This window comes from Trachinotus anak, unplaced genomic scaffold, assembly GCF_046630095.1.
Source record: "Trachinotus anak isolate AG129_WGS33_773 ecotype Australia unplaced genomic scaffold, CSIRO_AGI_Tana_v1 ptg000015l, whole genome shotgun sequence".
Classification (NCBI taxonomy): domain Eukaryota; kingdom Metazoa; phylum Chordata; class Actinopteri; order Carangiformes; family Carangidae; genus Trachinotus; species Trachinotus anak.
Genome location: NW_027273866.1, coordinates 3482225 through 3499504, shown reverse-complemented (window position 1 = coordinate 3499504; position 17280 = coordinate 3482225). Strand labels below are relative to the sequence as shown.

Sequence of the window (17280 nt, the reverse complement as noted above, 5' to 3'; positions counted from 1 at the left end):
GTCAGCGCTCGATTGCTGGCTGCTTGCGGCGCAATTTGCGAGTACTCTCTTTCTCTCTCTACCCACACACACACACACACACACACACTCACTCTGTCTCATACACACCCCAGCACACACACACACACACATATGCACCCCACCACACGTCACATGAATACTTAATGCATACAGGAGCCCTCTCTTCTTTTAGGGTCCCACACTTCAAACAGATTTGTTTAGTATGCCTACAGTGCATGCATGCATGAGCACGAGTGTGTATGTGTGTTTCTGTGTTTGTGTGAGTAGTGAGTGTACACTTGTGCACATTTGTATTTTTTTGCCTTTGTTTAAGGATGTAATTAGCCAGATGAATGAGAGTGTTATTAATCATAAGGAGTGACACGCAGATAAGGAAGGGTATACTTAAGAGCAGAAAGATGGATTGCCTGAATGAGCAATGTTCTGACTCAATTGGAAAACTAAGAGAGATTAAAAAAAAAAAAAAGAAAAAGAGTGCGAGCAAAGAGGAGAGCGAGGGAGAGGACAGACAATGAACAGATGACATCTTAGAAAGGCTGATCTATGCTGGCCAGTGGGAAAGAGCGCAGCCAGTCAATGGTCAAGGGTAAAAAGGGGAATGAAAGCATGTGAGTGGGCGAGCACCGGGGTGAGAGTACCCTGTATTCCCTGGGCTGCCAATTTGCCAGTAAGCCCTCTCAGCCCCCGACCAGGCAGTCTTTTTTGAAAGGCTGCTGCTTTGGCTGCAGAGAGCCTACTACAACACATCGGCAGACAGAGTGGGTGTGAGAGTTGCCAGATGAAAGTGCATTCAGCACAAACCCACACCGAGCTCTCCCTGCCTCTCTCCCTCTGACATAGTGCCCCTTATATGAACTCTGCACGATTAAATTTGGAGGCGAAGAAAAAAAAGAAAAAAAGAAAACAAAAAGCCACCACTGCCTATGTATCTGGAGAACAGAGTGTCGTAATGAAGCGGTTTGATATATCACATAACCTTTACCTTCCTCCTTTACCACAGCACGCTTACCTCTGCTTTTCTGCCGTGTGTCCAAATTAATTCGCCTGAGGTGGGTTTATTTTAAAGAGCAAGAGCCGTCTCCTGAAGCTTGTTTCCCTAACACTGAAGCCCTCTGAATCATGACTGGCAACCGTCATAAGGAGACAATACTAATGTGGACACTGGTCTACATTGACAGTGCGACCAGTCATTAGTCTCATACCTATTGCTGCTACCCTCAATGTGGTTTCAAGTGTTATATATCAAAATGATGTAATAATAGGGAACAGCCACAGTTGGAATTGTCCTGATAGCCTTTCAGCTCCATCACTGTCTCCTTTTGAACAGACCTCAGTGACAGATAATGACTCTAATATATATAAATGAGCCAAAGCAAGACAGATGTAAAATCAAGGACCATTTGAAATAAAAGGTCTCCTGGCTCCTTTGTCTGAGAGAGGACATCTACATTTCGTCCTCACCTACGGAGGGAGTGACAGCGAGGGAGGAGGAGAGGAGGTCAATGACTGGGGAGCAGAGAGAGTGGAGAAGCTGTGTTTGCCTGCTGCTTTCAAAGCTTCACTTTGGCCTGCTGTCAATAATCGCTCCGGCCCCCTTTTCAAGCTTTGTCAAATTAACAAGAGAAATTCCTCTGCCCCAGAGAATCATTAGCTGCTGCACCCATTAGCTTGTTTGTGCAAATTTGTTTCTGTTCTTCACGGCCAGTGATACAGCTCTTTAGGTCTCCCCCTTTCTGTGGCTAATTACCATGTTGGCCACATTTACTATCCTTGACATTTCCTTTCTGTGATTCTTCTTTTTTCCCTCTGCAGACAAGATAAGACTGCTCTGGCCATTCATGCGGGGATCAGATCACTGGGTCTGATATCAGACTGCTTTATCCCCCCCGCCGTGAGTCTACCTTGCACTGCTGCTGATTAGCTGGCCGGCATAGCTCTCCATGAATGGAGATGGGAAAACTGGGCTCCAGCCAGCCTCTACATGGTGTGGTAATAATGACTACAGCACAATGAGTCAGGCTCACTCGCTGCTGGAGACATTCAGAATTCATCCTTAAAGGCATTTGTGAGATGCTTGTTGAGGGGATATATGTGCATGAAGCCACGTTGTTGTGTGCTGGAGACGCCGTCAAGCCCAAAATGCCATATCAGCAGATGGTCATGAGTGATTGGGCTGGATGTGTGTTGGTCTATCAGGTGAGGTGCTATGTTTTTGAGTCAAAAGATAATCAATAGGAAACCTCCCCAGAGCTAAAATCAGTACACACTGTCTTATTGATGGGCTGCCCTTGACACGATCAAACAGCGCTCTGCCCCAAAGGTGTGGGGGAATAACATAAATCTACCAACTGAGCTCAACTGTAGGAGAAATACAGACTTAGATCAGATAGAAAGCAACAGCACCAGGCTAATGCACAGACAGATTTTGTTGCTTTTTTCCCCCCAAATTTGGGTTGGATCGAAAACAAACTTTCATTTCTGCGCAGGCCTCAATGGCTGCAGGCCCACGTCACTCACAGTCTGACCCAGCCGCCGCTAAGCTTCAGTGGTGATTAAGCCACCATGACATCAGCCTGTGAACACACACATTCATATGGTGCACAGACAAGAGGAGATGATGTCATACTCTGCCAACCAGCCCTGGCAGTGAGAGGGCCCACCCAGACAAGATTTACAAGTGAGGTCAGGATGCTGATCATTAAGTATGAGGCAGATGCCCCTACACCATAAAACGCTTTTTCTCAGAATCAGCCACTGTAGCTGTATCTCACTGGGTCAGAGAAGACTGTTTGCTGTGGGTGTCAGCATCCCCCCAGATGTATGTTTTTTTCCTGTATAAATATATGCATTACCCCAACACTAAAGGCTGAGGGGGTCATATAGGGTGGGCTCTCAAAATAACCACAGAAATAAGTGGATTCAGGTTACCTGAGACACAGCATTGGGCACACGGGGACAATAAGGGAGAAACAGGCTGTCAAATCGTGACAAAGCTGATCCAAGCCTCCTGTGTGGCGCTGAGGTTTAGTCTGGTAATGAGCCTGTCTCCTTTCCAAAGTCTCCCTGCAATCAAGGGACCACTGGTATAAACATTAATTTAGTTTTTCTCACTTCCTCTCTCTTATCCTAAATCACTCAAAACAACCAATGCCTGAGGCCACAGCATCCTGAATACAGAGATTAATCTTGGAATGTGGTTCAACAAATGTAGCGAAAATGTGCATTTTTACTTCACAGAAGCAGCTAAAAAAGCTCCCACCTGCAGATACAGAAACCGTGCGGTCTGGTTATCTTATCGGTCAGATTAGCATCGACCAAAAACCCAGATCCTTCCAGTCATTTTGAAAAATGTTTCCTCTCCCCTTCTGCAGCAACAGATACATTAAAATGGAAGAGAGAACTAACAGGCTTATCTGGCCGTCAGTTGAATCTTATCAATCCAAAGCGCCGAAGCTTTCCACTGGCTGTCAGCCTGCTTCCTCCAGCTTGGCTGTTTTAATGGTAGTCTGAAGGTAGAGCTCCTCTCTCCTGTGTCAGTTTACACAGCAGTAGTTTACAGGAAGTGGCCAAACACCTCCGGGCTAGGATTTATAGACTTTCTATAAATCCTCAGAAATAGATAAACGGATCCCAGCTAAACCAGACAGCAATGAACGTGATGTCCAGTTAGCTGAGCAATATCTCGCCTGGCACGTTCCAAACATATTCAACCAAGGCCTTTTAGGAAGGCTCTTTGTTCCAACAAGGTGTTCAACAAGCCTTTTGTTCCTGCGGTGTCTGGCCTTGGACACAGAATACCAAATGGGGCATCATTTGTGCGCTGACTGCTGACAGCCCAAGGCTGCACACACATCTTCACTGCACCAGTTCCCGGCCAATTAGGTAAGGCCAAATGCATTCATGTAACATCTGTGAATACAATGCGTAATCATAGAAAAGATTCTAGACAAAAACCGATGTCACCATTCGCAACTAACTTGCCGTAGTCATGTCATAATAAGCTGTTCAGCATAAGATCCTCTGTCAGAGCAAGAGAGAAACACCCAGCTTCCCGTAAATTAATCCTAAAGTCTACCCAGGGTTTGCAAACCTGTTCTGTCACCCTCTCCTCAGAACTCTTTTGAAACAGTCTGTGGACTGAGGTGGAAAATGAGGGATTAGGGCATCCTCTGGAGAATAGCTTGAATAACGAGCGATCATTTGAAACACAGGAGAAGAAAGGGTGCTAGCGGTGAACGGGGAAAAAGCAGTGCAGGGGTAAAGATGAAAAAATAATAAACTGGAGATCACTCAGACAGAATAAGAAAATAAAACACTGTCCAAACACAGTCAGTTTGAGGAAGATGCAGGTGAAAGAGAAAGAAAGAGGCAGTGAGAGAGGGAGCAGCAGGGTGCACAGCCAAGTCCTCTCTTCGATCAGTGGGCCTGGCTCTGTGCCAGTGAGGCGATGTCCATGAGGAGGTAAATCATTTTCTGCCTGAGAAAGAAACAGGAAAAATGATCGTTGGGGCTATGCCACAGCCAGCTTGGAATTGCTTTATTCCCAAAGATGGGAATCCCCTGTCGGCCAAGAATAAATGGAACAGTTGGCGCCAAAAAGTGAAAAAAACTCATCAATATTCAAGAAAGGCTGGTTTGTTGCTACAGTACATCAGGGTAAGCAACAGTAGATTTAAGCACTGGCTTGTATCAACACAGAGATAAAAGCAACTTCTTTGTTCATTTCACTCTGCCTATCAAGGGAAATATGTTAAGCAGGTTTATCTTCTGTGCCTTTGGACGTCACATCAAGAAGAACAGACTCATGCCAGCAGACCCTCACCTCCCAAAGGACTCTGCAAAGAAGGTGCTGTGTGTCTATGTTGAGGTTCACGCCTAAATGATGGAGGAGGGAATATTTTTAGTGCTGCAACAATCCACAGTGTGTGACAAACCCTTCTTGCAGTAAAACTTCCTTCCAGTGTTTTTGTGTTTAATACCCTACCCATAAAGCATTGCGTCTCCAGACATCCTACATCCATCAGCCCATTCACATCCCTACCTAGTCCCCCATACCCACAGAGAAAGGCCACAAAACTCTCTTGCCAAGTTAGGGAATTAAAAAGGGCTTAAGACGAGCGAAGGAGGGGCATTTAGGGCAAAAGTCAGGGGCTATAATTCTATTTATAGTTCACTTTATTGTTCCTCTGAGCATTCAGGATCACATCTTGCTAATATGGCCTTAACTAGCTCGAACAGTAGACCACGCGGAGGGGAACAATGCACAGGACTTAACTCTGCAGGAACCATTTGTCAGTCAGCGAGTTAAGGGGCCAATTTAAGGCCCCTAAAGGAAAGAACTGAAAATACCTGCAATGAGAGTCAAAAGGTCCTAAAAGGAAAATCTCTAGAAAATGGCCAAACTTGTTCAGTAGAGGTCTCCAGATAATGGCGGCGTTAGAAGCAAGGGTGGAAAAGAAAACGCTCAGCGAGTGCGTCAAAATTAGTCCAGGCAGCAAAAATAAAAGTCTTGGAAGAAAATTCACTTTTCAGCTGATGGGTGACAGATGATAATGAAGACATGTTTTTCCCTGCTCTGCAGACTGCAGCCTCCCCACCCCTGGCACTGCTGACAAAGATTAACAGCTGCTTTCATCTCTTCCAGTGTATTTTCACTCTGCTCCTCAGACACTGCTCCAGGTATTTTGCTGCGCTCCTCTCCAAGGCTGCAGAGAATCTGGAATAACTTCACACTCTCAGTACACATGTTGAACTCCAGTTCACCCACCATCCCACCCACATCTTCCCTTGAAAACCTCAGGAAGGCTGTTCTGCTCAGGGTTCGCACGGAAGAAGTCTTGGCACTCACATCAAGTCATCACCACCTGAGTGACGTTTCCTGTCTCAGAAATCGGTTCAGCACACAGTGGAGGCACGTTATTGGACATACAAGAAACAAATGAGGACTGTTATTAACAGACGATGCCTCCACCATCAGATATAATGTCCTCTTAGATTAGCACATAACCTCCTTTCAGAATAACATGATGAGTGTGGGAGAGACAGACAGAGGAGAAGAAAGCCAGCATACTTCTGCTCCACTTCTCTGCTTCATTAATCACTTGCCGCCAGGGTAAGACACCTAGCGATTATTTATTTGCACTTCTCCACACAGAGGCTATCACAACAAACAGGCCCGCAGGCTGCTGAGAACATTTGGGGGTGATTAATCAGTGGGCCGTCCAGAGAGACAGAACACGGGGGGAGGGGAGTTCTAACACGTGTTTCTTGATCTTTCATCTATATTCAATTCAACGGGCAACCCAGCAAAAATTAGAGGGGGTCCAAGTCAGGTGAAATGAGCTGTACTGTCAGTCAGATGGCCCTAACATTAGATGCAGCACCAGTGGATGAAGTGAAAATGATCATGTGGAATCAGGCGAATCAATAAACACATCACGGACATACTGTATACAGTAAGAATACTGATCTAACCACAGGGGGAAATGTGTCCCTGAGAACCGCCACTCAGGCGCTAGTGACTACAACCGCATTATTCAAGCTAAGCAGTTTATCCTGTATCACACACTCATAAAGTCAACCACAGAAATACACAGTGCAACACACACTGGGCCACATAGAGCGTATGGGGATAATGGGATTTTTAGCACACTGCAGCTGGCTCTCACGTGCTGGGTCGTGAACCGATTACAAACTGTAATCCGCTCCATTCACGGCGACGCGCATGCAGAAAGCAGCGACAGAAACACTGAGGAGATAAATCCTCCTTGCTACTTTTAGTCTGATACAGCGGTTTTTCACGTGTACTGCAAAGCTCCTGGCTTGTTTCATATGTTCTTGGACGAGAGCGGGTCGAGGGCGTAATATCCTACACAGAAACTCTCCACTAAGTCGCACATTGTGGTGCAAATATCATGTGGAAAATGTACGAGAAGCACTATTATGTCATAATGTAGCTGCTTGTGTATATCTTGCACCAATCTACAGTGAAGCAAAAGGTTGAATGTGTACATTTGCACATAATAAACAGTGTCGACAATCTACACTATGTGATTATGGTGAAATGGTTCAGCTATTGAGGCAGTGGGCGATGAGGTAAACACTAAAGCACCTGCCCTGACAATGGTCTTATCCTCAGTGGTAATCTGATCTCCAAGCGTAAAAAGCCGGGCCCTTCCCATCCAGCATGGAGTCACTGTATGTGTGTGTTCCTGCAAAAAAAAACGAAAAAAGAAAAAAAAAAAAAAAAACACTAGCGTTTGGGGAAATCAACCTTTGAGCACTGATTGGGCAGCTATTAGTTATTCATGTTGAATAGAAGGCCTGGGCACTGAGGAGCAGTGATGCCTGGGAAGCCCCACCAGGTGCCATCTTTGTTTCTGGATTGTTAGACATAAAGGCAGCTTGTGGGAGCAGAGGCCACCAGCTCTCCTCTGCGTCTGCACACAATAGGTCATAAAATTCCTCTACGCATGTTCCCTGCCACCAGCTATTGCAATTCACTCTTTCTTATTCCACCACACACTCACACTGTGTCTCACCCATAATGCAGAAGTCACTGCGGTTGTAATGACAAAGATAATAGAGTCCATTTGCATGACTTTCACTGAGGGGCACTAAGGAGGTTTAGATGGCTTCCCTCAGCTCCCACAGGCGTAATGCATAATATCCATTCAACAGGCTAGGGGTTAAAGAATTTGCAGAGTCGGGCATGATAACATAACACTAATGTACTGATCATGAAGCCCTGCGGGCAGCTATAGTCGTTATACAGTTGAATGGGGAATGCTCAACGTGGGCAGGCGAACAGAGTTGGAAACGGATTGATGCTGAGTGCGTGACCTCTCCTGCCCACATTGAACTATTCTCACACAAACTGGCTTTTTTGGTCAACCATTAGAAACATACTGAAAGAAAAAGGCAGCACTGTGTTATGGAACAAGCCTACAGGACAGAGGTCTATGCTCCACATCCTCTCATTTCTCCATGTGCGAAAGGAATCTGTCAGGAGTGGATGGCCGTGCTTTCCCCTCTCCCCTCAGGGCTTAGTACACGTGGACCCAGGGTGAGTGCACAGGCTTGAGTCAGCGCTTCAGCTCTTTGTTTGTCAGACCCCCCCTCCACTGCCCCCCTGCAGGCTATGTGAGTGGGCCAGACAGACTTCCTGACTCAGGGATTCATTTGGGGGAACAGGGGAAAGGGCAGTAGGTTATCCCTCATGCAGGCTCCAACAAACCCTCGGCTTTTCTTCTCCCCATCACTGGAGCTGTTTGCCATTCATGATGACAGGCACAAGTGATTCTACACTGCCCGTCACAACAGTGCCAATAACCCTTGTGCTGCAGGAGGCACAACACTATCACACAGTGTCATCGTATCCCAGGGAAGAGACACACACCCAGGAAGAGTCACACAGTGAAATCAGTACTTCAGCTGCACAGCAAAGTCAGATTATGTGAGGAGTAAGACAGAATGCAAATCAGAATTTGTCATGCAATATTCACTCGGACTGTCTGAATATCGCCTTTCCACGGTAACATTTGATACAGTAAAGATTAAATCTGTCAAAAAACCATGATGTCTGTTACCTGAGAATCGTGGAGGATTATGAGTCAGAGAAGGGCAAACTATTGCTGTTTGAGGGTGGATGAGAAGGCGCATGAGGGTAGTGGGATGTATCTACCTGCTGTAGATCCCTGAGGCTGCAAGGCCAGGCTGGATCTCCATCAACACCTCAGCCTTGACGGCGCCTGACAGGTCTTGGATGGATTCGCACCTGGGCTTATCTGGAGGCCGCAGCGCCTTCATGGCCTCAGCTGGTGCTGCCGCTGAGTCTGCCACTGCACAGAGGCAGCCATTAGTCCCATCAGCCTGATTATGGCAGCAAAATACCAGCTGGTGTTTTATCCGACAGTAAACAAAGACAAATACCACAGAGCAGCTCAACCATCCACCCACTCAATACTTCTGATGAGCCATTCGCTGCCCTGAGCATGTGTTGCTCAGATTCAACAGATTAATATGAATCAGTTGTCATTTGTCAGGCTCTGGAGGTAGAGGTAGCATTAACAACAACTTCACTGTGGTTGTTTCCTCAAAATGGAGCCAGCATTTCAGCAATATGCTTCCTGCCATGCTATATATTCTCCTCAAGCTCTCGCTTTGGTGGAGGAATCCACAAAACCATTACCCTCTCACCTCCGGGGAGCAGGCAGTCCAACTCCAACTGCACAAAACTGCATGTTCCACAGAGCGGAAAGAGAGAGCGACACAGAAAGAAAGATAAAGTGAGAGAGAGAGAGAGAGAGAGAGAGAGAGAGAGAGAGAGAGGAGAGGAAAGAGAGAAAAGAAAAACAATAGACACCAGAGCTCACCAGGCAGAATCAAAAACCGACACCCAAATGTGCATTTGCTACACCTTACTACACAAACACACACAAGCACAGTATCACACATCCAAGTGAGCTCGTTGTTGTCAGTGTACAGCAAAACTTACTTGACTCCCATGGTAGTGAATCCGATTTTCTTCTCCACAGGCGCAGACCTCCTGCTCCTGATGCTGTCAGAATGGAGCATCAGCCCGAGGACGCTTTCTGAATGACAACATTTACAAGCACATTCGTCCCAGGCAGCTACCGTCCCGCTCTGTATCTTTATCCCCCTGCCATGTGGGCCAGATCCAGTGTGCTCAGTCGACCCCCCTGCTCCACATAATCTACCCTGCCTATTTGTCAGTGACAGAGATCCCTGCTGTCAATCACAGCACAGCCAACCAGGCACAGCACTGTCCTGCCTTGTCTGCTTGGAGCCTGTCTGTATAGATCACTCCAATCATGAAAGAAGCCAGAACTGCAGTATTACCCCCAGCAACACATGCCAGCATCAACACATCCTTTACAAACACACAGGACGTACCGAGTTCCTCATGGAAACTTCATAAACATTCATACTATGCACATGATTTGATAATGGACTTAAGCAAGTCATCCACCATGTTATTCAGAACATGAACAGGCACTTGTGATCCTGCAGTGCTCCCACTTTGCAACACACTGAAGAGATGCTCGTCCCTCCCACTGACTAATACCAGTTCAGTGGAGTAGAGTGGGTATTTTCAACTTCCTGATTTCCACTCTCCACTTTTGAAAGGAAAATCAGTCACATTTCATTTCCACGAGCTAATGACTGGTTTCTATGGTTACTCAGAGCAGCCTGGGGGGATTAAGGGCAGAGTGAGTGTTGCTGATACAAAGGCAGGAGAACCTGGGCTGAATGGCCGTGCTGACACAATTACAGGAGGATTCCTTCTGCACAATCACAGTCATTACTGCACAAACACTCACCTGGGCAGCAGCTGCAGGGCGGACGGTGGACGACCATAAAACCACTTCCTCCTGACACTCCTTCAGGGCAGCATTCCAGCAAACAGCTGTCCGCCCTGCCCCTGCAACAGCCTGCCCGCCAGCCTGGGTGCCACCTCTGAAGTCTTTAACCACTCTGAATCTCCAACTGACTTGTTGTGTCTCCAAGGTCTTCTGGCCTCTTCTATTCATTACCTCCCTGTATCTTTGGACTGACTAAATCATCCCTCTCCTGAGTATGATTAGTGCATGGTTGCAAAGGGGAAAATGGACTAGCAGCCCCTCCAAACAAACATAAACCAACAATAGGCCATAGATAATGTCTCATGCCACTGTGCAGAAATGAGCACACTGAGCAAAGTAGACTGCAAACTGAGCAGTCGACTCCTCTCAGTGGTGTGGACTGAATAATCCCACGGGCCCGGTGGGTAATAAACACACCGTCACAATCAGCAGGTGTTAATGGAACAGAGAGATGGGTGGAGGGATCTGCGAGGCAGCAGTTAGCCACAGCGCCTTGCCCCTGCTGTGAGCTCTGCCTGGCTTCATTACACAGTGCTTTGTCAATACACTAATCATATGCTCTGTCACAAGGCAATCAGCGCTTAACGTGGTAGTCAGCTGAACACATGGCTCTAAATTCATTACCCCTCACCCCAAGTAATACACTGGTGCACACATACACACATAATGATAGGCACACATGCACACACACACACACACCATCCGGTCAGAGTTTGACCCTTGACTCCTTCTGTCTCCTTGCGACTGTATAGTCCGTCTAATTATCATTGGTCATCACTGACCCCAGGGTCATCTGTGTTTCAGGCTACTTTACACAATCACCAGAGACAGGAAGCAGGATGAAAAAAATGCTTTAAAAGATATATTCATTGTGTGATCACAGACATTTTCTATTTTCTGAAAACAGAGGCATCACAAGATAATATTCATGGTTCCTGGACTTTCTCCCACAACAACACAGAGTTTCATGTTTATCTACACAGCCTGGTGTCTATTGGGATTTAAAAAAATCTAACAATCATACAATTTAGTAATTTGTTCCGTTGAATTAATAACCACTACCTTCAAATTAATAATTTGCTCTTCCCATGTAATACGTGTTCACACAAATTGCATCAACAATCTGTTATTCAAAATAAGGTTCAAGGATTTCCTACCAAAGTGTTGTATTTAACAGCCAAAACTAATTTGAACATCGACTGAAATGAATGCATTAACTTCATTTTAAGAATCTGGAGTAATTCGTTGCTTTTACAATCTGTATGTTCAGTTGTTTTAACATGACATTATTAGCCTTTTAGTGATTTAAATGCACAATTAAGTGGTTCAGGGCCACAAATAATGTGGGGGCACAAATAATAATCTGAGGGGACACATTACTGGCTTTTGCATAGGAAATGTCAAAAATGTGAGTCTGACCTCCGTGGTTATCAAAACGACATTTCTACTAAAATGATTTTTCAACTCAGTACACATTTTAAATGAAACAAATTAAATACTTTTTTTTACCAGGTGAATGGTTGACTTATTTTTCCAATGAAAAACTGAACAATGAATTGCTTTAGTTCATCACGCCCGCCTTTTCTCTCAGCAGCAAACTAGCTAGAGCGGCTCAACTCAAGCTAATTGCGTTCTAATTAAAATTTCATCTCTGAGTGGAACAGTGTTAGTGAATGTCAGACAAGTGTCTAAGGAGCCCTCTCCACTCCATTGGGGTAGAAACTGCTGTTTGGTTATTCCGTTCCTACATCCTGCGCTCTCAGGATTTCCACATGCATCCCACTAATTGTATCTTTCGAGAACAAAAAGGAATACTAATCAGATAAGAGTTTTCAATCAAGCCTAAAACATGAAGGACACTAATTTCATCACTTTTTTTTTTTTTTCAAACCGAAGGACTACCAGAGCAGAAAGAAAACAAGAAGATCCGTTGATTGATTCACTTCTTTTTGATTTTGGAAGGATTACATTTCAATCAGCAGGGATACACAAAAACAAAATGAAACAAACACAACAACAATGTGAGGATGATGATGATGATGATGATGATGATGATGATGATGATATTCCTGGTGCAGGCAACAGCTGCAGAGGGTCAGGAAGTGGGTGTGCTTCAAATCAAGCACAGTCTCCACATCTCCACCACCCTGTTTCTGTATCTGCGAAATGTGATGCTGTGTGAAGCTGGCCCATCATCATTGTGTTTCTCTGGGCCAAGTAAAACACCACATTCTTGGCAGCAAATTATCTTTGGGATGAAATGAAAGGTGGAACCCTTCACTGTACTTCCACCTACACCCCCTCTGCCCCACCAGGACCTGCTACAAGGGAAAAAACAAGACCACCTCCCTCTTTTTCCCTGCTTTTAGCCCACCCTGGCTAGCTAGACAGGGCTCTTAAAACGACTCTTTTTGAGCTCAGGTCCAAAGAAAACATGAGAACCAATAAATCAGTGTCAGGAATTAACCCTGTCTAGCAGAGGGCCACACCTTGGTGTTATTCAAACCCAATGCTCTTGTGACAGGATGTGAGATACACAGGAAGTTGCATATTTAGTGGAATGTCCCCTTTGCCAAAGGAGAGGTCTCATGGTCCCACTCATATACACTGACCCTGTGAAAGCTGGCAAGACAAACTCCATTTGGTGGTGCTTGGAGAAAACCTAGGCTCCACACTGATCCCCCATGGGCTTCCTGTCACACTCCACAAGTCCTTTCACCTCCTGTGGTGCAGAGCTTCAATGGCCCCATGCATCATTCTTAGCCACCTTCCCTTTCGCCAACATTCATTATGACATAGCACTCCTCTGAGAGTAGAGGCAGGGAACGCATGCACTGACCAGCCTGCCTGGGAATCTATCAATGACAATATAGCACACTGCACCAGCCATCCACCCGCCTGGAGAGGGTGAAGTATTCTCTGGGGCAACAACAACACCAGAGCCAAGCAGTGCTGAAAAAGCCTCCCACAGCCTGAGATACGCTGGGGCCAAACGGTTTCACCGAATTACAAAATAAGAGCCCTGCACTGCAGCTGTCTGAAACTGAAAAATCAGAGGAGCTGTTTTAAGTTGAAAACGCAAAACAAAAAAAAAACTTTACATGAAATACCTCAGGACAATACTCAGCTTTAACCTAAGCTCCTTCGTGAGACACTCCCTCTTCATATCGAATTATGTAATTCTATTATCCATTCATGGGCACTGGTGCCTGTAACTAAAGGTTCATTTAGTCCCATGATGGTGCATATCCCAAGGCATGCTATAATTCAACCATGGCAAGAACAACATCTCCATGAAATAGGTGCCCCACATGGATGTTAACACCATGAACAATGACCTTCGGCAGACATTTGAAGGCGAGTCTGTGCACATCTCCTCTCCAGCGCTCTTCATTTACTGTACACCTACACACACTGGAGCTTGAGTGCATGCAGGTGTGTATGCACACAAGCTCACACAAACACTAAACACTTCATTTAACACCACAACAACTCAGTCTAATCTCTCTACACATTGACAGGCTCAAATGTGGTGTGATTAGACGGGAAGGGGGAGGTGCTTACCTAATGAAGAAGGAGGCTGCTGCAGATGAGGAAGGAGAGGGGGAGGTGGAGGTATTGGTGACAGGCGCTGGGAGTCCTGGTTGGCTGGAGCTCCTCAGTCGGCAGGGCGTCAGGGTGCTGCTGCTGCTGGTGCTGGTGGTGGTGGTGGTGGTCATGGTGGTGATTGGGGCCTCTAAGGCTGTGACATCCTTGTCTGCATCCCCCATCAAACCCTGGGCCTGTTGACACACAGATACAGAGATAAGACCTCAGCCAACACTTACAGGTTTTATCGCTCCTGCCCACCTTCCTTCCACTCCATTTACTTCCCCTCTGCCACAGATGGACGGGCAGCTGCTGCAGCCAGCTCCGGTTAGTGAGAGTCAGCAGTATCCACAGCAGAGAGCTCCCCACAGAACGGCAAGGATGCTGCACCATTCATTGATTCTGGCAACACTCTCGAGGTTGCTCCAGTTATAGCCTACTGTAATTAAGTGATAACCCACATTTAATTAGTAATTAAATCAGCAGCGATTTACTTCACTCTGCTCCCGATTATATCTGTAAGTCCGTGGCTAATTTGGCACTTTACGCATCAGGAATGAGGAACGTGTCACCCTGCAGGTTGAGTCAGACTATCTACGAGCGAGTTTCAAAGGGAGTAAACGATCATGTGAGAGGGGAGATTTGCACTACAGTTTAAATGTTTATGAGGTTTCTGAATTGTGCTTGCATGGGCACTCTCTGCTCTGGAGGCTCGATTATTGAACAGGAATAAAATGAGGGGGGATGCTTTGTTTTAGTTCTGGTGATGAACTAATTCTGCTAACTAATGCGAAAGCTACCCTGGATATACCACCTGTATGTCTACACATCTGTTGTGCTGCAGCAGGTCATGTCTAAACAGTAAGAACCGTGTAAATAAGGTCTATGTATGGAAAGTATGGAAAAGGTTTTAAGACAGAGCTACAGATGCATAGCACAGACAAAATAGAAGCCATTCATATACTAAACCTTCTGGTCCTCTGTTTCTGTCTATGGTTGAAATAAATAGTGGAGGAGCTTGCCATACATGGAGCATCAAGGTTCAGCCGGAGCTCTGGGTCATGCAGTGGGTTAGTGATTCCTTATAGCACAACTCAAAGAGTGCAGAGAGCTAATTATACAAGCCAAAAGCCAACTTCAGCTGGAGTCACCATACTGACAAAAGGTTAATCCCCACCGGAGCCGCTAGTTTATCCTGCAGGACAATGATCAATAGTAGCTGACAAGAACCAGTTCTGTGGGTTTTCAGCATCGGAAATTAAATAAATAAAGGCCAGAGTTTTCCTAAAAACATTTATAACACTGACACATGAACATTGTGCAATCACCAACGACCTTGAATTGAGCACACACAGTGCTGCAGCCTCAGTGCCATTTGACTTGTGTAATATATGTATTATAAACACAGTTCAGACCCTCTGCATATTTACCACACCAGTGTTTGCCCTGGATTCATGTTTGGCAACTAAAATAACATCCTTTACAATCTTTTTTATAAAGTGTCTGGCCTTCCACTATCTGCCATTTGTCAGCACGGGCTGACAGCTGTACTATATATATGCCAGGCCTGACATGTGAATGCTATACATCAGGATGTGAGGGCACACTTACATTCTGACATTCACATGAGAGGCTTGCTATTGCTCTGCAGAGCGCGGCCACTGTTAGCTTTACAAGCAGGTTGTAATGTGCTGCTATATTAATGCTCGGGTGCATTGTCTTTTCCCAGAAAAGCTTCGCTGACCATTTGTCAAACCGCGGACCTGCAGTGCACGTGCGTGTCATGAATTCCCTTTTCCTCCCTTTCAGCTTGTTAGAAGAGTTAAGAATGGACATTCTTGCCTTGGAGGTCTGGTTTTGCTCTCTTGAGACTTCATCACGGAGGCTAAGTCTGATATCAAGCTGCGGTGTGTGAAGTTATGACTGGAGAAGAACACCATGGAAAAACTGGCTGCAAACTGAAATGAGCCAAATACAGATTCTCGTGCAGCCGCCAGAGCGGAAAGCCTCACGCCATGCTGGTGTGGGTGACAGGTTAGGAACTTGGCGCATACCAGGGAAGTAGACCCATTACACTCTGGCGTGAAAGACTAGAGCACTTCACATGCAGCCGTACAGGAAGCTGATGTGTATAGCTCATCAAATCTGTTGCTGATTGAGCCGATGTCGTGTCGGTTTTAAAATCAAGTGGCAGCGAATTTTCAGGAGCATACAGCTGGTGACCCGTGGGGATAGGCTGGGGGCTCCAAATTGATAAACGACATATAGGTGCACTCAAACATATACACACACACACACACTTGAGCTCATCACAGTGCCTATGAAAGAGTATTCCCCTTGGTATTAAGAGCGGGGACTTAAGCCCCTCAGCCATGCTGCTCTCTGTAGCCTTGGACCTGGTCTGGCCCTGATTCTGGCTGAACAGTGCAATCTATCCCCCGGTCAGGTAATTAGGCTGTGTCAGTGGAGCCATGTGTGGTTGGCCGTTTGCACTGAGAGTCAGTAATGAGCTGGCCTTCCACCCTTTAACCCCCAGCCCTCCCTGATCCCTTTGCCTTGGTTTGCCACTGGAAGAAAAGACAGAAAAAGGGAGGGGGAAAGAGACAAAGCGAGAGAGATCAGTACATAATGGAAAAAGAGCAGAGGAGAGTGGAAAGAAAGAAAAGAGATCGTCCTTCCAGTGAAGTCTGAAGTGAACCGAGAAGGCCAGCATCCTATCAGCTGACCACCCCCCCCCACCCCACCCCCCCACCCGACTGCCAGGATCCCCCTGTGACCTTTGATCCCAGCGGTCAACAGACGATTACTGCTGAGGTGAAATAGGCCCTGTGTTAATCTGCCTGTCAGGCTTGACTGGCCTCTGTAACCAACAGAAACTAACTGAGGTGAGGACAGACTACTAACAATACTGGAGTCCTACCATGAGAGAAAAGGACTAACATAATACACCTTTATGTTGAGCTCTCTGGACAGAAAACATCCACTATTTTTAAGCAAATGCCAAGAAATAATTGCACAAAATTCTCAATTGTTTCTCAATTTGGCATGAGTGGACATTGTCCTTCCCTTTCCTTCCTGTATCGTTTTCTTCTCTCGTCATTGTCGCTTTTGGTGGCACATTGCCATGCAAGCCCAGCTGCACCAGAGCAGCAGCAGCCAAGATCGTCCTGCAGGGCTTCTCACTGGAAGAAAAGGAGCAGGCTATGGTAGCAGGCAACTAGCAGGCCAATAACGGAAACCCTCATGGGTTAAGAGCACTTGGTCTTTGTAGATTAGCACACATGTG

The 17280-nt window shown here is 46.1% G+C and overlaps 1 protein-coding gene across 2 annotated transcripts in view; it reads right to left on the bottom strand.

The window, feature by feature from the left end:
* kif26ab (kinesin family member 26Ab) overlaps positions 1-17280 on the bottom strand; it is a 68486-nt gene that overhangs the window by 20050 nt on the left and 31156 nt on the right. For both annotated transcript variants that reach the window (XM_071497914.1, XM_071497915.1), the window contains exon 4: positions 13971-14188. In XM_071497914.1, the coding sequence (XP_071354015.1) occupies positions 13971-14188 (218 nt within the window). The remainder of the gene's footprint in view (positions 1-13970; positions 14189-17280) is intronic.